General features: G+C 39.8%; 1 protein-coding gene across 1 annotated transcript; it reads left to right on the top strand.

Annotated features, from left to right (window-relative positions):
• The first annotated feature begins 1,237 nt into the window (after positions 1 to 1,237).
• LOC133915899 (uncharacterized) lies at positions 1,238 to 6,734 on the top strand. The gene is made up of 7 exons (XM_062359284.1): positions 1,238 to 1,514; positions 2,387 to 3,038; positions 3,177 to 4,513; positions 4,591 to 4,669; positions 4,758 to 5,128; positions 6,011 to 6,109; positions 6,207 to 6,734. Exons 2-7 carry the CDS (start codon positions 2,456 to 2,458, stop codon positions 6,360 to 6,362), a joined length of 2,625 nt encoding a protein of 874 aa, XP_062215268.1. The 5' UTR covers positions 1,238 to 1,514; positions 2,387 to 2,455; the 3' UTR covers positions 6,363 to 6,734.
• The last annotated feature ends 15,916 nt before the right edge of the window (positions 6,735 to 22,650 follow it).

Genomic DNA, 22,650 nt, shown 5'->3' with positions numbered 1-22,650 from the left:
ATTGCACTAGGTCAGACATAGCATTTGCAGTAAATTTACTTGCACAAACAGTGCAGAGTCCACTAAAAAGCATTAAAAGGGCTTGAAGGATATTCTGCGTTACTTACAAGGTAACAAAGATATGAGTTTGTTCTACAGAAGGAATAAGGATCTAAGTCTGGTTGGATACACAGATGTTAGGTATCTGGCAGACCTGTATACCATAAAATCATAAACTGGCTATGTTTTTCTATGTGATGAAATTGTAAATTCCTGAAAATCGTCAAAGCGAAATCTTATATCTACTTTGAGCCACACGAAAATAATAGTTTTATATGAAGCCGCACGGGAATGCGTATGGTTTAAAGAGTGATCAATCATATATAGCAGCTATGTGGTTTGAACACTATTAACACCCTTACCATTATCTATGAAGATAATGCTGCATTTGTTGCACAAGTGCAATCGGAATATATGAAAAGCAACTTACCGAAGTATATCAACTCTAAGTTCTTTTATACTCATGGATTCCATAAGATGCATGAAATAAAGGTAATGCATACCGAGTAATGTGAGAATCTTGCAGATTTATTCACTAAGCTTTTCCCTGCATCTAGTTTTGAAAGATGCGTTCGTAGCATTATGATGATGAGGTTTAGAGAGTTGCACATTTTAGTGAGAGAATTTTCACATAATACCGATACGAAGAATTAAATCTTAGTTAAGAAGATTAAATGTTTAAAAGTTAATCATGAAGATTATATGAAATATTTTGGGTGGATTATACTATTTTTTTCTTAGATGAGTTTTCCTCAAGTTTTTCATATTAAGGTTTTTAACGAGACAGTTTGCGTGACCATATCGTAAGATATGTACTCTTTCTTCAAATTTTCCCATTAGGTTTTTGGAAAGTTCTAATAAGACATGTATTTCACGAGAAGTGTTAATGGGGAGTGTTAGTAAACCTGAAGTTTGTAATCGAACGTGAATCTATCTCGATCTTTTAAAATGTTCGATTCTATTTTTTATTGATTTTTGACACTATATACAAGACATAACCACTTATTACAAACACATATGAATAAAAAATAAATAGCTTTTCTTTATATTATATTTTTTTATAATTATTTTTTAGAAACATTTGAACTACCTCCAGCCACATCCCATCAGCCCATCAGAAACACCCCCATCTCCCGACAAACGCAGGAAGCGCGCGGGCGCTGCAATTTTGCTCCCGCTTCCCGCCCGCCCGCCCGAACGCACGTTAGCGCGAAATATACTCAGCTCGTTCGCGCCCTCCCTCCAGTTCTCCACGCATCGCGCAATAATACTATCAAGCATCGAGCAAAGCGCCAAGCTATTCCCAGCTCCTAGCCCTCTCCCTCTCACGGACGCCAAGCTTCCCATCTAATTATCCGAAGGAGAAGGTTAGGGTTTCCTTCCCCATTCCGGTAGCAAGAAGCGGGCTTTCGGGCGCCGTTACCCCCTCGCCAGCCGCCGCATATCCCTCCATTCCTCCTCCGCGGTCATCCCAGGTCAGTACGTCCTCCGAAGACGCTACGGCGGCGGCGGCAGCCCCTAGGTCTTGAAGCCGACCGGCTCGCTCGTTTTATTGATCTGGTCGGCGGAGCTCGTGGGCTTCAGTTAGCTGTGTAGTGTTGTAGATCTATATTTATCTTGTCATTTCTGCGGGGGGAAATAGCAGATTTATTCTTGGATTGGGTGGAATGAGCCGTGGCTACTATTCTTTCTATTTATTTTTGTTTAACAGTTTTGGGGTGATTGGTAATAGTGGGGATTGGGGTAGAAATCATGGCTCAGAATTAAGGCTCGTTTCAGGAATTCGTGATTGTTATATGGTTTTTGAAGGTGATTGACTTTGGGAGTTTCTTTTCTGCCATGGGGTCTCTGCAGACTGCTAGATTCATATGAGTAAATGTAAAAAAACGCATTCTTTTTATGAAACCCATGTGCAAGACTGTCCATTCAACACATCATGTTGCTCCTCGTTCAACTTTTATTTTCTCCCTTTGCTTGGTCATGGATTTCTTGTCCTTAATACACAATAGTGGGTGTCTTGCTCATTTCTTGTGTACTGATTCTTGCATAATACCAGATACAAATAGTTGCTTACTAGAAGATCACTTGCATACTTTTATGTATTGTTTCTAGGTGTTTCGATATGGTGACGTTATTGTTCTATTATATGATGAAGAATGGAAGAGCCAACTGTCATGTCCTCAACATATTTGGATTCTTTATAACAAGATATTTTCTTGTTGTGCTAAATTTGATGCTTTTTATTGAATATGGTTTCTGTTCATGAAGTAACCACATTTTTAGAGATGATATTCATGTATCTACAGGGCATGCTGGTCATAACACCCAATTTTCTGCATTTCTACAGGAAGCATTTTTCAGTTGCTCTACAACTGGTTATCAAAACAAGCCCGTTAGACTGTTATCAAAAGTCACAATGCCAGCTGCTGCTCGCACAAATCTTGATCCAGGTCCTCCTCGAAGGTCTCCAAGGCTCAAGAATATTCACATACTAGATGATGAAGATTCTGACAGGGATTCGTCTACCTTCAAGCGTGTCAAAAATGAGCTCATTGACCTTAAAGAAATTGTCTCTCCTTCAACCTCAGAACTAAATGTTGCTTTTGTCAGTGATAAGGGTTTTGAACAAGGTTTCCATAATGTATCGCTCAAGGATCTCAGAGCTTGGTGTAAAGCTAAGAATCGGAAGGCTTCACAAATTACATCTGAAGGATCTGGCATTAATAATCAGACTGAAAAAACAAAAGAGGAATTTGATCTCGATAAGCCTCTTATTTCCTTGAAACAGAAGAGGCAAAAAACATCCCCTGCTAAAGCAAATAGAAAGATGGATGCACTAACATCTGCTCCACGTCCTACGAAAGTGGAAGATACAACATCAAAGAGAGACAAGACTAGTCCTACACAAAGCTCCCCACACGAAGCGACCGTGCACGACCCAGCAACAGAGAAGCTTGAAAGGAGAGCTACAGATCTGGAGCACTCTAAAGTTACTATTGGTGAGTCACTGGCACAAAATACAGTTCTTATATCACAGTTTATACAGTTCTTTCTTGTTCTGCAAGTACTTTTTCTTGATATAAACATTCCTATTTCAATTATGTGGATAAGTATTTTTTTCTGTACTCTACTCTCAGATCGTGCTGAAGAAATGGTTGGGGAGCAAATTTGTTGTGCTGAAGAGGAGAACACAGCTGAAGCTCTAGTGAGTTGTGGAAACCCTGACATACTTTGTGAAATAAAAACAGAGGATATAGATTACTCTGAGGAATTTGTAACATCTAGGTGTTCCGAAAAGAACTTCTCTGAGTGTTCATCTTTTGAGCTGCAACAGGAGCCAATAGAGGGCTATGAGTGTACACCACAACCTTGTTGCATGAACCAACCAACCGAATTACCTGATATTTCTGATAATTCCTTTGAACTAACCAGCAGTGTCAATGAATACAGATTTGATGACATTGTAGCTCAAAAGGCAAGTAACGTTGTTTCTTCATTGCGTTTCATCGATGAAGTGAGCAGTCATGCAAAAAATTCGGAAAATACACCCAATTCAGATATGGATAAATCTTCAATTGGAAATGGACTTTTGGTATGTTCTGTTAATCAGTCTTGTTATGATTGTATAGATAATGATGAGTACTGGAATACCGGAATTGTTCGAGAGAATGAACCTGAAAGTGTAAAGATTTTGGACGAGTTGTCTCCTATTGACGAGTCTAACTCTAATATGGTGTCTCCACTGGTGGCCATTCAATCTGATTTATATGGAAGAACAGAAATGAATTGCACTTCACTTGATGAGGTTGTGCAGATGCGGGTTGAGGGTCAATTAGATTCAATAGTCTGCTGTGGTGTAAGATCAAAGCAGATGTTACTGGATATGGAAATTGAACATTCAGCCACTTACTGTACATTTGCTTTTGACAAGACTCTTGACTTGGCTCAGCCTGCCAATTTTGTTGCACAAGATGGACGGCTAGAAAGTATAGTATATGATGCTCTAAATAATCATGCACAGAGAATGATGTCTGAAAATAAATCATCTGTTGGCCTCCTAGGTACTGCTGTGATTCAGAGCCCAATGATAGACTTCCCTGACAACAGTCCTGATGACAATAAGGCTTCAGATGACGGTAAAATGTCACTTCCCAATAATGTGGAGTGGTCATTGAAGGATATGAATAAGTCAAATTCTACAATAGACTATGACATTTGTAAATCTGTTAATAATGAACGATCAGGAGAACTAGTGCTTCAACCTCAGTTATTCCCAGTTTGTGCTGATAAGGAAAACACTAGCGGTTTCACATTAGAGATCTCTAATGCCGGAGAAACACAAGAAATGTCTACTGGAGCTCCAAATTCATGTGCTACCTCTCTGGAAACTGATGGGCAAATTAGGAAGTCAGAACTTTTTATTGACGAATCAATTGAAGAGCATGCTCCAAGAAAACTATTGTCCAAGAGAAAGGTTTGAACCATTCCTTTAACAAAGTTCCAAGCAAATACACAAACAAGTTAGGCATGTCTAACACATCCTTTTTTCAGATTATGTCACCGACTTCTCAGGAGATGCTTTGCAGTGCTTTGACTGGTATTGATTTGTGTGATGGACTCCAAAGACTAAGTAAGCTTGCTGTTTGTGTTTGTAATATTTTCATATGATCAGTTATAATCATATTCTTTCTTACTGTTGTGACCATTACAATTTTCAGAGAGAAAAATCATCCCTGAAGATTGTGATAAAAACAGAATACCATTACCTCAGCCAGAAGACAAGCAAGACCGATCAATGTTTAGCACAGATAAGAGAGTTAAGGGCAGGACTTCTGTCTCGGCTACAAACAAAGGAGTTCTCAAGTCAACAGAATCCCAATCCCATCAACAGGCAACTTGTTCTTGCGTGAGAAGTTCATCGGTTGTCTTGGACACTGAGAAAGCTGTTGAGTTTTCACAACGACAAATGCATGATATAGAAAACATTGCTGCAAAGCTTATCAGGAGCTTGAAGCATATGAAAAGTATAGTGGATGAAAGTTTGTCATCAGAAGCATATTCTTTACTTCCTAATTTTAACATTGCTGAGGTGAGACATTATTAAATGGAATATATACTTGTCATTTTAAATTCTAGTTATGTTTGCTGATCTGCAACAGATTGACAAAATGCATCACAAATAATAGATAAGCATCTCCGTTTGTTGAATTTGCACCATGTTTGAAACTGTAGCTCAAAAGAATGCGAGTCCAGTAACATGTTTAACATGGAAGGTTAATGTTATTTCGAAGATCGTTACTTTGATGATACCCATTAACCATAAAACTCAATGTTAGTTTGATTGTCTGTCTCCATGTCTGTGTTGCCTTTTTAGTTAGCTTTGTTTATTTATAACACACAACGGAACACATTTGACTGTTAACTCAATGCCATTTCCTGTGACTAAGGTTTTCTTTTAAATCTGGACTGCTTTCTTATGCATGTCAATTGTCAGCGTAAACAGCTTTAACAGAGTGGCTATCAATAGTTTTTACCGGTCAACTTTACATACTTATGTTGCACTACTTTGTAATATATGCATATTAGATAGTGCAGATGCAGCCTTTTGTCCTCCGATTAAGTGCTGACATTGTTAGTTCTATGGGAGATTAGGACTACCATCGGCCATAATAATTAGGAGCTAATGAATTACCTCTAATACTATTGGCACTGTTTGACCAATAGATGTGGGCCTAAGCTTCCAAAAGGCCTTATTCAAAATATTGTTTGAACGAAAAAGGGATGTAATTGACACAGAGGAACCTTTATATTTTCTTTCTTTCTTTCAAGTTTTTTAAACTTCTTTCAAACCCATCCTTTCGATAACTGCTCATTTGCCGACATCCTTGTTTTAGCTTTGCAAGCAATGCAACTCCAATCTGGTCATATGCTTGATTGATGTCTTGCAATTTTTCCAACTTCCCATGCACAGGTCAGAGCAGCATCTGAGGATGCATTAGAAGTGGAGAAGACTACAAGGAAATGGTTGGCAATAATGAACAAAGACTGCAATCGCTTCTGTAAAATATTGGTTTGTATCTATCTGCTTGACAGTGTACTGACTTTACATTGTTTTTTTATTCTAAACTGACATTTCTGTCATTACTATATTAAATTTTCAATTGCAGACCCTAGCAAGGAAGAACGCAGTCTCTCATCCTGAAGCGCCAAGGAAACAAAGAAAGATAACATTTGCAGATGAAGCTGGAGGAAAGCTCTGCCATGTTAAGGTTTTTAAGGATGGACACACTTCTCTTCTTTCTGAATGCCAGAGTGATTTATAACATCCTTCAAACTCGTTGGCATCAAGCAATTTGATCGGAAAAGGCAGGCTTGCTGATGAATAAAAGAATCAAACAAGCAGAAGTTGAACGAAAATTATCTGAGAATGCTTCCTTTCATTGTAGAATGCAAATGCAGAGAGAAGCTAGTGTATGTTAAACATACAGTCTCTAATTTACCGGACTGTGATTGGTGCCATTGTCGTGGTAACCCAAGTATTTCCCTTTCCTCTGTATGTTTACATCAAGACTCCATGTAAAGCTGCTTCCAAAATTGTTTGTTGAGAAGGCCACAAGTAATTTGTAAACAAGAATTGGTCCATGTAATAAATTATTGGAATTCTTTTGTTCCAAGGCAGGTAATTGATTCTATAATTATGTGTCCAATTTGTTTTGCATCATTATAGTTGAGTTTGACAGAACAATAGAAGGTGTCCTACCGAATCATATAGTTAATCATTGCTGTTTGGAAGTCTTCGATCATCTGGCCACTTTAGCCCTTGTTTGGCAGCAAACAGCAGAGAACTACAGGGGAGCTTCACGCGGGCACTTGGCCAGCGGTGGCATCCAAGAACAGCAGCGTCGACCTTGGTGAGCACCTCGGCGTTCTCCCCTTCGTCACTGCGCCGGAGGACTTTGCCGCCCCGTCTCGCAACAGCGCCTAAATCCGCGGCGTGTACATCGGTGACACTCCTCTCCGAAGGACTGTAGCAAGTGCCTCGACGCCGCCGTGTGCAGCTCACCGAAGGCTGCGACCTGGGAGGGCAGCGCGTCGGGGCATGGTCCGACGGGTTACGCTCCTCCGCTGGTTGTCGGCGCATTTGTTGCGGCAGCATCCCGGCGCACCCGGACGTGCCCAACAGCGCCGTCACCTTCTCCATCCCGTGCATCGGCAGCAGAGTGCTGTACGACGGCCTCACATCCCGGGGCGTCAGGGCGCTGCGCGCCGTCGTTAGGCACGACGATGTACGGTCGGTGCCGAGCGTCCTCGGGCAATGCTTGACGACCCCCTTCTCCAAACTGCTGGCCAAGCTAGAAGGCACAAGGGCCGGTGCTCGCTGCGGGGATGAACGAATGGCGGCGGAGCTCGCTGGATCTGATGTATACTGGGTGTTGCATTTGTGTCGAATGTTGTGCACTGGTTGGTTAGGTTTGGATTTAAAGTTGTATTTTTTTTTAAAAAAGATATTAGCTTTTATCGTTATATCAAATTGATACAGACATATAAAAATTAACTGTACGGCTATGTATAGTTTAGATACACACATTCAAATAAAAAGAAAGAAAAAACAAAATATATGTAACCTGTTCTGAGGCAAAAATCCAAAATTAAACAATAAACACCACCGTATTTATCAAAATAAATAACATATCGACGTATTTATAAATCTAACACCTATATTCAACACCAGAAAATTAATTCTGATACCTAAGACACCGAAAACTTTTGTATTCAGGGTGCCGAATATGGCACGTGCCGAAAACTCCCTTGTAGCTAAAGGAAAGTGAAAAGCAGAAAAGTCAAATGCATAAGTCCAAACAAACAAGCCCTTATAGCTAGAGATAGAGGTGGGAATGATGACTAGTTGGATGAGGAGTGTGGCACGAAGTCGCCGGCTCTATTTAATGGGCGCTAAAAACTCCCTGTATTCGACATTTGAGGTGCTGAATACGGTAAACATTGCCGAATACAGGTCGGCCCTGCTTCGTCCCTCACGTCGCGTCTTGTCATGTGTCATTCAATGCTACATAAAATAAAGTAGCATAAATTTGTTTCATTAGGACACAAGCGAATAAATAAAGAAAAGAATTTGATGAGTGAATGTGTATTATTTCGTGTCATCTTTCTGCATAGAGTGCAGTACGTACTGGTGATAGTAGGGTTGAATAGAGTGCAGTAGCACAATTTAGTTTTATCAGTGCACGAGCGAATAAATAGAGAAAGAAACTGGATGAGTGAGTGTGTAAATTTGTTGCAACTTAATTTTATCGATATTTTATTATTCATTTAATGTATTTGTATAGATAACTTTTTCGTGAAGTAACGTTGAGAGCATACAAAATCTAATTTGTTGAACAATAATAGTTATGAAGTACGATTATCATATAACCCGATATAGAGGTTACATACGCTGATAAACGTTACATGGGATATGAGATCTTTCGTCGCTGCGTGAATAAACCCTAACCATAAAGAGATGGTGATAACAAACGTTGGTATGTATGGTACGTCTAAAGACTAACTGTGCCGTTGCTAAACCAAACATGCTTAGGGAATATTCGCCCTTTCGCATGAAATACTCTCTACTGAGTGCACCTAGGATATTCGCCCTTTCGCATGAAATAAGGGCCCTCCGCTTTAGCGCGACGGACACTCTCCCGTTTCCTTTCTCTCTTTGCTTCACGTGCCTCAACCGCAACACGCTCCTTTGTTGCCTTACTCATACGCTCATTCTCTTGAGGCTTGAGCCGTAGTTCCTCCTCCTGCTGCTTGTACTCCTAACGTTAGTACGCTTCCCTCCTCGACCACGTGCTCATGTCTACCTACCGCTTCTGGTGTGTATTTTGCTCCATGTCCAGCCACTTTATTAAGTCATAGATAGGTGGAGGAGACTGGACAAATAACACAAGAGGATAGATTGGTAAGACATGGCATGAAATTGTACAGAAAGTGCCACATTTGTGATATACGTTGCTATATCGATGGGTACTCATATGGTCCATGTCAAGATTTGTCATACTGATAGTTGGCACACATAAAGAAGCGTATGCCATATATGTAGGAAATGTCCTAGGACTCACAAAATCTACAAGGGTTACCACTGAAGCACATCGGCGGTTCGACCCCCTAGAGGATGAAAATTGCCTAATGTTTCTTGGGTGAGTTTGGTGGAGCTAAAAAAGACATTGCAGTTGAGAGGGCTTATGAAGAAGTGGTCTATTCATGGATGAGGGTGGAATTATTTATGGTGGCTGAGGGCTGGTGCATGAACTGAGTGCATAGGCTTGACTAGGGGCTGGAGCATAGGATTCCCTAAGAAAGCTGGAAAAGTTGTGGTATTTATGTTTGACAGAGATTTCCTGTGAAAGTTGTTGCTTGATGTAGTCATGTTATTCTGCAAAAGTTCAGCAATGAGTTATTGTTGCCTCTGCATGGAGGTATAGAATTGTATGAAAGCATTCCCTGTGAAAGCTATTAAATTTGGGTGGGTGTAGAAGTAACATCTATCCCTTTGATCTTAATCTAAAGTAAAAGCCTGCTTTAAGCATTCATTCTAAAGCAAGCACAACCCGAGATTGAACGGTTCATACAATCACATTATTGATTTTAGAGTTGCAATTAATGTTAGTCCCTGAGGTATTGGTGATACATTGGCGTGTCTAAAGTCTGAGTTCATAAATACCTTTCATATGTTAAAAAGAATTGTGCTTGGATAGTACGTTAATATAATAAACTTACCATCACATTGATTAGACAAATAGTTCACAAATAGTTTGTAAACAAAATAAATAGTCCTACCTGCTATTTGCATAGTTCATAGTGCATATATGTTGAATACCTAGATCCTCTCAAGATGACAGAGAAAAGTGGCGATGCAAATTGGCTGAAGAATGCCAGCTGTGCCAGTCAATGCTATCAAGGTAAGATGGTTGTCATCTTCGAGGTGACAATGGGAAGTTGTAAGGATGGATACAAGCAAATCCACCACAATTCTTAGGGTCATTAATGTCCTCCGAAGATGGAGGCTTTAGAGGGAGGGGTTGTTGTGGCATGAAATCGTCGTTATCGTCATCGTCTTTAGCTATCACGATAGTAGCATGTCCTATTTCCTTGTCGATTGTACGGCATCTCGATGTGATGCGTGAACGTCCTCTTGCAGTGATCATTGAACCTTCCCATATATTGTTGTTGGAACGTCGAGACATTAGGGATATGAAATCATTATCCTCATCGTCCTAGTCATTTCCTAGATGAGTAGTAGAGGGTGCCCCTGTACCCCTTAGATTCGTTGACCATCGTCGTCTTCTACGCGAACTGGGCATGACACCCCTGCCAAAGAGCATATACGTCACTAAAAAGTTTGTGCTGTCTTTGTTGATCAACTGTGCGTCTTCTGAGAACGCCTAACACAAAAGAGGAGCAATTGAATCAATGGAAAAAAGATAAGTAGGGTGAGCACATAGGAAATTACAAACCTGAATGTGGCATGCATACTGGTCGGGCAACATCACTATCGTTCTTTGCATCATAGAGAAAACTAGAATAGAATGACGGTCAGCCAGTTTACACACCCTGAGATACGTTTGACGCTGCTCGTGTAAGAGAGCCCTAAGGTCCTCGGTGATTTTATGTTGGAGCGGAACGGTTAGCACAGAATAGAAGGGTCTTGCATGCAATTTGTCCACGGCTTGGATTAGGTTGCTCTCTTTGAAGAGATCATCCTTCCCTTCACATACAACCTGTAATAAGGCATTAAGTGCTATATGAATCGGTGTAGGTGTCCATTGAATGTTTGTACTCAAAGATCCCGCTGTAGATTTATTAATCCTTCACTGCAACGTTATGGCTCTACACCAAAGCACGAATCTCTGATTACTTAATAAATATTAAACAAGTATTAAATATCATAATTATTTGACAAATATTACATAAATTATTTACCAAAATTATTTGACAAACATTACATAAATTAAAAATAATTAAATTAACAACACAGTGAATAATACATAATATGAATGACTACAACAATAAAGTCAATAATACATGAGTCATTAACAAGTACAAGTATACCGAACAACTGCATTGGCGACTAAACGACGATGATGCCGCAAGCAATTCTCAAGAGTGTACATGTTTGGTGGGTGTGTGGCCCTCATCCCAGCGGCCTGTGCTGGCCCCTGCCTCGTGTTCCCTTACTCGTTATCATCATCGTCCTCCCATGTGGGATCCCACCAAATGTGTATCCCGCCCCGCTAACTCTACCTTGCATGTACTATGGAGAAGGATCCTCATGCGGCAGTGTGGACACCCCTAGAACGTACTCCGACAGAGTCCAGTGTGCCAAAGGCTCGCCATACTGGTACCACTATGAACCCCCAGGTGCATTGAGATATTAGGGGTACTATGCGCTAAGGAGATCGGTGAAGCTAGCGGCCTGCATTGCAGCAGCCCATTCAAAATAATGCGTGCTACTCCAGTCAGGCATCTACTGTGTGCAGTCAATGACATCCTCATGATTGGTCGATGTTGTAGGCGGAGGTTTCAGCGTAGACTGAGGAGGTTGTGTTCACTGCGGTGTTTGTGAACCCAATGTACACTACTCGGGCGTAGGAGCCTGCGTGCACTCCTCACGATGCTCCGAAGCAGAAGGTGCCTCTCGTAATTATACCCAAACGGGTTTGTTGCGAGCACTGGATGGGTGCCTGCTATGAGAGGCACGGGACGGATCCATGGCTTGTAGGTCATACCCGCTCCAACGCGGGACACAACCACCTAGACCACATATAGCGGACAAGAAGTGGTACTCTCTCGTCCTCTTGTAGTCTCGGAGAGGGTTCTAATACCTCCATATTGATGACTCACTTGTTTCCCCACAAGCTTGCTCCGCCTGCGTATGCATCTTGTACGCCTCTTCGGTCTGTATAAGATGAGGGATATTTCAGTAATGCAGAGGTTTAACCAATAAAAAATCATTATAAGTACCACAACATGAAGAAGGCAGGCACAATCCTCGGGAAAGGGTCTGGGGCCTGGCTCTATAAGATCGCTAAATAAGGTGGCACGCATGCACGGATGGTACCACAAAAGGTACTCCCAGTACGTGGCGTCATCGTATTGTCCAGCAGGAACGACGACATCCACCGCCGCTGACTCCGTCCACCTCTGTAGGTGCTCAGCATTAACGGATGCCTAGTCCTGCATGCCTTCGCCCCCTATGCGCTCCTCCTATACATGACAGAAGCAGCTATAATTTATTAACATGCATCACCAAAGGTACTAATGGTACCTACAATAACACACTTAGAAGTGTGCTCGACCGACGTCTCGTGGGAGAGGTATTTGCACCACCTATCGGTACCCGAATTGCCTCTGTACACGCTCAGGAGAATATGCTTTTATATTGTTCATGTACAAAAAGAAGCATTTGGTCATCCATAAGTCTTAGTCACGCCAACAATATGATGCGATGAGCCCTCTAGTCGTAATTTCAGTCACTCGTGCCATACACCATGGATCCCACTCTACGAGATTGGTGCTAAGAACGTTCAAATCACTGATCACTCAGGAGTAGCTATCATGGTCTTGCTGCTAACTCCATCTTAGCCTGGCATGCATCCACTGATACCCCATCGCTGACCTCATGTCATATGCAATGCTATCGGAGATGTGGATTGGATAGTAGCTCTTGAGCACCTAAGGCAAACAAACTGGGAGATACTCCTAGCTCCATAGCCGTAAAAGGTGTAGACAGACTGTAATTAATCCCTTGTTCTTTGATCACTAGGTTGCATCACACAATCCTCTGTACGTGGCAGCCAGCACAGCATATCCCCAACTGTATGATGTTGGCTCATAAGGATGTGACATGAGTTAACTCGCTAACCATACAATATGGGGATCATATAATCGCCTGCCGTGTTGCAGAATATGATGCCTCCTAGCAAGACATACAAGTGCTGTATAACTGCAGCCTCGTCCGCATCTGGTGGGCATGGACCGAACTGTGACAGGCTATGAATCCAGGACATAGAGAGGCTAACATCCTTCTTGTCATATTGCACACCAAACCTACAAGATGCAGAGGGTCAATGAAGATTGAATAGCACTACAATATTTGTAGTGCATTATATATAATAAATAATTACCTGCTCTCAACGTAACCCTTTCACTGCTCCTTTGCTGGTCGCGAAACTACTAACGGGGCACCCCTAATTAGCAACCCGATCAACATGGCCATGTCCATCAATGTTATAGCCATCTTGCCAAAGGGAAAGCGGAACGTGTGCATCTTAGGATGCCACCGGTCGATGACATCTGTGAGCAGTGGCTCCTCAATTGGTGAGAGAGGTGTCTTGCCACCACCCGTCATGGGAGCTTCGGCCATCATGAGAGCGAAAGGTAGTAGTCCTGCTTGTGTGAATGACTTGTTGAATCGAGGGTCTAACTCCTTAACCGTGTAGACACTCCAGGTTCGCAAGGAAAGCAACTGTAAAAGGTATCTAATACATGTACTAAGTTAGTAATAAATTATCATGACAATTAAAAGCACATATAATCATGGTACTTGCTGCCCTGTGAAAATAATCTGTCCCCTATGGTTCTCATCATACCACTGTTGAAGAAGCTCGGGAAGACCACCATGAGTCATGACAATCATTTCAAGCTACATTGTTCAATAAGTAGGTGAATAAAAAATTAGAATATATTACAAGCTTCATGGTTCAGCAAGTATGTGAATAACAATTAGAATATATTACAAGCTTCGTGGTTCAATAAATAGGTGAATAACAAGCTTCATGATTTAATAAAAAAACATCATATGTGATGCTGGTACCAAACGATATATTAAAAAATAAGTAGTACGACTAATAGGTAAATAATAATTTAGAATACAAACCATGATTGCGAATAACTTCAAACAACAACTAAAATGCAACAACTCTAATACACTATAGTTCGATAGTGGCCTAATAATTTACTGTTGGGTCAGGCATATCCTCCAGTTGTGGTCAGGTTGTTTGCAAAGTTTGCACTTGTGTAGGCGTCAACAGCATCTGCTTCATCCATGTCACCTTGCAGCCTCGTGGCTCTAGGCCTTTCAGGATCCGTACATCATGCTCCGGGATAAGGTACCCACTTAGAACCCTCGATCGCTTTGTAGGCGCTTCTGATGTTGAAGGGTCGCATATTTGGAAGCCATATGCTCCTCAATGCATCGATCATGAAGTACGTTACTACGTACTGTGATCTGTCATTACCGCCTATGTCCCTGTAAGCGACTAAGACATGTGAGTACGAGATATGATGCAGTTTTAGCTTATTGCATGTGCACTTCACCTCATTAGGCCCAAGTTGACATTGATGCATGGTGTCCCCGATGCTATACCATGAATCATACCTGCGGTGGCACATGATGTCAAATTCATTGTCGGTCATGTCGTAGATCCTCGTCCGATGAAAGCGTACCTTATTCCTCCTTTTGCATATGATTTCTTCCACATTAGGTGCGAACTGCGTGCTGCAATTCATAGAAGCATTACCATGGTCTCAAAAGTAGTCTACTGTTCTATAGAATGTGAGCTTAATGATGGCACACAACGGGAGGCCTCGCACTCCCTTTAGGACATTGTTGAATGCCTTCGCTATGTTCGTTATCATGATGGTGTATCTAATATGGGATACAACAATTTTAGAAGGCCTATTTGCATAAGAAAGGGTACAATATGATCATTTAAATTCTATGTGCTAACCTATGACCTGAGTGTCATGGATTAGGGCCCAACGCTCTGCTGGCTTCCCCGCTATTGAAGCATCTAGGCCCCTATTTCGTGTTTTGGTAATTAATGACAATATATCTTTTGTGGACTAATATGTTTGAATGAGTTATGAAAAGGTTAGTCACAAAAGATGTTGCTGGGCTAGAAAATGCATGAGTCGAAAACATGAAGAATAGCTAGCTCAAGGTAAAGGTATAATTGTAGGGTATTTTCTTTTGCCGGTCAAAGGAGATTAGAGAAGAGAAATTGACTGAATTGATAGGATAAGTGCCGTACAATAAAGAGGGGTTGATGCGCGTCTAATTGAAGTATCTATAGTGCCAAAATTGCTCAAACATGCATTTCATATAGAGTGAAAAATTTAGTTTGAGAAAAACCAAGTAAAAAACTCATCTTTGGGATGTTTCTGAGTCTTGGCAGTATGACCGTCGGAGAGGCCGATTTGACTAGCGTATAAAACCTCATCGATTCTGAGTAGTAGTCCCGGTTTGACCGAAGGTTGTGCCAGTCTGACCACTGGCTTGGCTGGTCTGACCGCCCTGGGAATAGAGAATTTTGGCACTCTGTTCCCTACTCACGGTCTGACCTTGAGGGGTCGCGGTCTGACCGCCAGCCATGTGTCAGGGTCATCATGACACTTTTATGTAGCCGTTGTAAAGGTGGCGGTCCGACCGCCAAGTGACCTGCGATCAAACCGCCAGAGTCGTAGAGATGTCTTTTCAATAGCAACGACCGCATTATGGAGTGTAGGCTATAGTGCTTGGCTAGAATTTCATTACAACACTTTTGAGCTCTTTTCTTCCTCCTCTCCCAGTCTTAGTGATTGCATTTTTGAGTGTAAGAGCTTCTAGTGCACGACTTTGAAGAGTTTGAGCATTGAGGTACTAGTGATCCTTCAAGTAAGCGTCATCGACTTGTTACTTTTGGAGGCTGCCGCCTCCTAGATGTCTTGGAGGTTGTTGCACTGTTGAGCCATTTAAAGAAGATTGTGAAGGAGTCGCAACGGTGATTGTGAGAGGCTTGAGCGCGCTTTACTGGAGCAGTAAAGTGCTACAATAGTGGAATTGAGGTATTGAGTAGTTCTTGTTCTATACCGGCTTAAGATGGTCAAGCGTGCTATGTTGAGTGGGATTTGGATGCAAGCTCAAGCTCCGACTCAGATGATGAGATACCATCTCAAAAGGGTCTTGCCGGTATAGCCATCAATGAAGCACCTTCACTCTTATGGCAAAAGGTGCCTCTAAGGTATTAAATGATGAAAATGAATATTCATATGATGATCTAGTTGAGCTAATAAATGGTTTTGATGACTTCATGAGCAAAGAAAGAGCAAAGTTTAAGGAATTGAAGAAAAAACACACTTCTCTTCAAGATTCCTATGAGGAGCTACAGACGGCTCATGAGGGTCAAAAAGAAACTTATGAGATGCTTAAGGAAGCTTATGACTCTTTTATTGCTCATGAAATCAACAAAACAAAAGTAGATATGAGCATATCTTGCAATATTCTTGATAATGCATCTACTTTACCTAATAAGAGTCATATCTTGCAATGATGTTTTGATTATTGATGAAAATATCATGTTGAAAGAAAAGGTTGAAAAACTAACAAATGATCTTGAAAGATGTTATGTTGGAGAGTAAAAAATTAGATAAGTTTTGGATAGTTAAATGTTCTCCATCAAGAAGGAAGGTCTAGGGTATGTTCCCAAGAAGGGTAAGAAGGCATTCATTCATCACAAAACTATTTTGGTGAAAGGTAGCAGTTATTATATGAAGTGCAAGAAAAGCGAGCATGTTGAGAAGGATTGCAAAAATATCAAAGATAATTCATATCCATCTTTTGATTCATGCTATGTTCTTAAGAGATGCTCTAATGGTGGTGTTAAAGCTAGATTTGTTGGCACACCTATAATGATGCTAAAAAGAATGCTATTTGGGTGCGTAAAACCTTGGTGACTAACATCCAAGGACCCAAACAAGTTTGGGTACCTAAAATAGCTTAACCTTATTTTGTAGGTAAACTACAAGTCCGGTGGGAAACATTAGGTGCTAGCTAGTGGACGCACTCAATACATGACTGAAAATCAAAGAATGTTCACTTCTATGAGTAATGATGGATCAGAATATGACAAATCATATTTGGAGACAATAGCAAAGGAATGGTAAAAGGTTTAGGTAAAATTGCGACCTCAAATGATTTATCTATCTCAAATGTTTTACTAGTTGAATCTCTAAATTTCAATTTATTATCCATTGCTCAATTATGTGATCTTGATCTTTCATGCATTTTTTCTCCAAATGATGTGATAATATCTAGCATGAAGGATAAAAGTGTAATTTTCAAAGGTTTTAGATATGGTAATCTTTATCTAGTTGATTTCTCTTCAAATGATGCAAGTCTGAGCACATGTTTGTTTACAAAGTCATCAAAAGGTTGGCTTTGGCATAGAAGGCTTGATTATGTTGGTATGAATCAATTAAATCATTTGTTAAAGCATGATCTAGTTGTAGGGTTGAAGGATGTGAAATTTGAGAAGAACAAGCTATGTACTGCTTGTCAAGCCGGAAAGCAAGTGGAAAATTCACATCCATACAAAAGCTCCATGTCAACCTCAAGACCTTTGGAATTAGTACACATTTTTTTATTTGATCCTACTACATATGTAAGTATTGGAAGTAATAATTATTGTCTTGTCATTGTTGATGATTTTTCTAGATTCACTTAGGTATTCTTTTTACATGATAAGACTCTTGTATTTAACACCTTCAAAAGCTTTGCTAAAAGGGCCAAACATGAATTTGAGTTCAAGGTCAAGAAAGTGAGAAGTGACAATGGCTCTGAATTCAAGAACATAGAGGTTGAAGAATTTTGTGAAGAAAATGTTACCAAACATGAATTCTCGACCAAATACACTCCGGAGCAAAATTGAGTAGTTGAAATGAAGAATCGGACTCTTATTGATATGGCAAGATCAATGCTTTCAGAATATAATGTTTCGGATAATTTTTGGACCAAGCTATCGACACCGCTTGCCATTCATCAAATAGATTGTATTGTTACTGATTATTAGAAAAGACTCCATATGAACTTCTTATTGAAAGATAATCAAACATCTCATATTTTCAGATATTTGGATGCAAATGATATATTCTAAAGAAAGGTACTCGTTTATCAAAATTTCAAAGAAAATGTGATAAATGTTTCTTACTTGGTTATTCTTCTAATAGTAGCTTATCGTGTCTACAACTAAAATTCCGGTTTGATTGAAGAGACACATAATGTTGAATTTGATGAAATTAATGGCTCTCAAGAAGAGCAAGAAAATTTAGATGATGTAGGTAATGAAGGTTTGAGAAATTCTATCAAGAATATGTCAATAGGTGACATCAAGCCGAAAAAAGAAGATGAACAAGGGGACGATCCATCTCAATTCGGGCTATTCTATCATCTTCCATTACAAATGATCAAGTTTAAGCTCATAATGTAGAAGATATGGATGATCAATTATAACAAGTTAGACTTCATCAACTCCATCACAAGTGCCAGTAGCTCATCCAAAAGTTCACAATATCATTGCCAAAGATCATCCCATTGATCAAATTGTTGGTGACCTTAGTAAGGGTGTTCAAACTCGTTCCCGTATTGCTTTATTTTGTGAACACTGTTCTTTTGTATCTTCTATTGAACCTAACCATATAGAAGAAGTTCTAAATGATCTAAATTGGGTGAATGCAATGCATGAAGAGTTAAACAACTTCACCTGCAATGATGTATGAGAATTGGTAGAAAGACCAAGAGATCATAATGTGATTGGCACAAAGTGGGTTTTTCGAAATAAGCAAGATAAAGAAGGAATTGTTATGATAAATAAAGCAAGATTGGTTGCACAAGGATATACTCAAGTCGAAGGTTTGGATTTTGGTGAACTTTTGCTCCTGTAGATAGACTTGAGGCTATTAGAATCCTACTTGCTTTTGCTTCATCTCATAATATCAAGTTATATCAAATGGATGTAAAAAGTGACTTTTTGAATGGAAAATTATTGAACTTGTCTTTGTTGAACAACCTCCCAGTTTTGATGATCCTATAAGGCCTAATCATGTGTATAAACTCTCTAAAGCTCTATATGGCCTTAAACAAGCTCTACGTGCGTGGTATGAGAGACTTAGAGATTTTCTTGTTTCAAAGAGCTTTAAAATTAGGAAAGTTGATACTACCTTGTTCACTAAATCTATTGCAAATGATTTCTTTGTATATCAAATTTATGTTGATGATATCATTTTTGGATCTATTAATAAAGATTTTTTTGAGGAATTTGGAGAAATGATGTCTAAGGAATTCAAAATGTCTATGATTTGAGAATTAAGTTTATTCCTAGGACTTCAAATAAAGCAACTCAAAGATGGGACTTTCATTAGCCAATCAAAATATTTGAAGGACCTATTGGAAAAGTTTGGCATGAAAGATTTAAAGCCTATTAAGACTCCCATGGCAACAAATGGTCATCTCGATCTTGAAGAGGGAGGTAAATCGGTAGATTTAAAGCTTTATAGATCGATGATAGGTACCGCATCTAGGTCCGATATTATGTTTAGTGTGTGCATGTGTGCAAGGTTTCAAGCATCACCTAAAAATGTCATTTGATGGCTGTTAAGCGTATTTTGAGATATTTGAAATACTCTCATATCATAGGGCTTTGGTATCCAAAAGGTGCTAAGTTTGAGCTAGTTAGATATTTGAATTCCGATTATGCGGGTTGTAAAGTTGATAGAAAAAGCACCTCAGAAGTTGCCAATTTCTAGGAAGATCGCTTGTTTCATGGTCATCTAAGAAACCAAACTCCATAGCACTTTCTACGATCGAAGCGGAATAGGTTTCTGCGGGTAGTTGTTGTGCTCAATTGTTATGGATGAGGAAAACTTTGTTAGATTGTTATTGACTTCTCAACTGTTGCTTGAACTAATGGACATATGATGTTTAAAGTACTTATATGTTCTAGCAATCATACTTTGATTCACATGCTCATATTGCTTGTATTCATTTTTTAAGCTTATATTTCTATGTTTATGTTTATGTCCAAATTGTATATGGCTCTATCTCATTTCATAGCTCTAAAGATCATATGGTTATCAATATCTCGTCTCGTATCAAAAACTAGAATTTCTGGAGCTATCTTATTCTCGCGGTCTGACCGCAAGCCTCCTCGGTCTGATCGCCATATCCATACAACGAGAAATTTCCCCTCTGCGCTCTCGCGGTCTGACTGCACCAAGCCTCGGTCTGACTGCCAGATCTATACAGAAACTTTTTGAGCCTCTAGACTCCTGCGGTCTGACTGGCTTGAGTCCCGGTCTGACGGCCAGAACCTGTTAAGCCAAATCGATCGTCTTCTATTCTCTTCACGTCCCTATCTCTCTCAACCAATCACATATTCTTCCTTCTCTCATGAACTTGTGCCCACAGAGAAAACTCAAGGGAACCCAAAATCCTTCGTTCTCGGTCGAATCGCGACCATCCCCGATCCAACCATGAACTCCTTCACCATGTCTTCTCGGTATTTCCTCGATTCCATCTCTTTTTACCATAGATTTTAAGGTTCCTCTTCACCTAGGGTTTGAAAGAGAGGATTCATCATGTGAGACTTGGATTTGAGATAAAGTTGTATATAATGACTTGCTATGGTCAAAATTAGGTTGTGCTTAAAGATTGTTTGGTTGACACTTCAAATTTCTTCGAAATCCATCAAATCAGATCTGCCTACGTGCTTGCGGTCAGACCGTAGCCTGTGCTGGTTTGACCGCCAGTAGCAACAGACACTGATTTCCTCACTATTTCATCTTGTATCAATTCAATTCCTTTATCTAATTCCATGTGATATCTTATATGATTAGTGGAAGTGAAAGTGGCATTGGGAAGAAATTGAAAAAGCTTGTGACCGGTTGGGGCAAGAGTAAGAAAATATTAGTGGAATCTGATTCAGAGGATGATCGTCAGGACTCCGATTGGATACCATCTCAGGAAATTAGTGAGGAAACCTCATCTTTTTCCATAATATTGATCATGGTATGGAAGATGCAAGTGATGAGGATCTTGAGATTAACCATCAACCATATGTTGGATATAAAAAAATCCTGGAATTCAACTGAGTACACTAGAGCTAGGAATACTTATCAATATGCTCTAGATAATGATGCTTCTCAACCACATTTTTATACCATGGTGCAACAAGATGCCTTCTATGGTCATCTTCTGAATAAGAAAGTTTTTGAACAAAAATGGATAGATTATGTGAGAAGTCAGCCTAGTATGGATGGTTTAGCTGATATATTTCATGAGCTAGGTCTTTATGAGTTAGTGAGTTTAAAATGTAATTGGAATGCCATTGTCATCAGACAATTGTATGCAACAGTTGAGATTTCTCACGAGTCTCAGAAAATTGAATGGATGACAGGAACCAGAAAATTTGAAGCTTCATTTAGGGATTTTGCAAATTCTATAAGAACCCCTTATGATATTGTTTATGGAACCATTGATATAAATAATAAAGAATGTTTAGCTGAAAATGTGTGGAGTGCCTTCTATGAGCAACAAAGGGTTGTTCATAGAGTCATATTTGGGACATTAACTGGATTGAAGGTATTGCCCGCTACAATTAATAAGATTATAAGAGCCACTTTTGCTCTATAAAATGGAAACACTGATGCTATTCGGGATCATTACCGGAATATTATTAATCATATCATGAACATGAGGAAAATCAATGAGATCAAGTACATTCTAAAGGCCATTGATGATATCACAGTGAGCGTAACTCCAAACCTTTATTTTGCTCCATTTATAATGTCTCTTATTCTCATGAAGACAAACTTTTGATATGCATCTTGTGATATTAAACATGTGAGATACAAGCCGTTCAAAGTTAATCCTCGCATTCTAAATAGAGGTCAATGAGGTCAGGATGAGGAACCTCAAGCTCAGCCAGTTCCTCCTCAGTGGGCACCTCCAGCTGGTTTCTTTGATCCCTACATAGCATCCACTCAGCAGGGCTTTCAGCAGAGTTTGGATTCTTTTCAGGCTAGTTTTCAGCAGAACTTTTATCAGTCTATGATGTCAGAAATCCAATCTACTCGTCTGTCCATGTCCTTGGTTCGTGAGGAAATGGCCGCTCTCAGTGCTCAGCACCAAGAATTGAATGAAATGTTTCACAACCTATCTCTTGGACATCAGCGGCTTGATGATCAATTCACTGCTTTCTCCGATCATTTCTACAACATCTATCCTCGTCCTTCTCCTCCTCCTCAGGATGACTAGGCTTTTGGTATTTGATGCCAAAGGGGGAGAAGTTGGAAGAAGTGAAGAAGTTATCTTACATTGCATCTTTGTTTCTTTAAGCATGTAATGAACTATGTTTGCATCTTTACATATTTTGGTCGAGAACTATATGATGAACAATATATTGTAATATGATGAACTATGTTTAGTTTCTTAGCTATATGTTCTAACTATGTTGATTATATTGATCATATCTCTTTCCTCGGATCCATACGTACAAGGTAAACTCCATCAAAATTCCTTTTTAAATCTATAACATGTGTCATTTATTTTCTCTTTAATCTTATGGGCACATGTGTTGGGGAACTTACCTTGATATGAGTTTTTATAGCAAGTTATTGTTTTTTAACTTCATATCCTTGATATTCTTGCTATAGAAGCTCACCTTCGAGTCTTCTTTTTGCTAATGGCTAAAAGTGGGCTCAAAACTTAAATCACATCACTTCTTAGTGTTATTT

Source organism: Phragmites australis, chromosome 4 (genome assembly GCF_958298935.1).
Source record: "Phragmites australis chromosome 4, lpPhrAust1.1, whole genome shotgun sequence".
NCBI lineage: Eukaryota > Viridiplantae > Streptophyta > Magnoliopsida > Poales > Poaceae > Phragmites > Phragmites australis.
The sequence above is the reverse complement of the archived record's forward strand: the minus strand, read 5'-3'. Positions and strand labels throughout refer to the sequence as shown.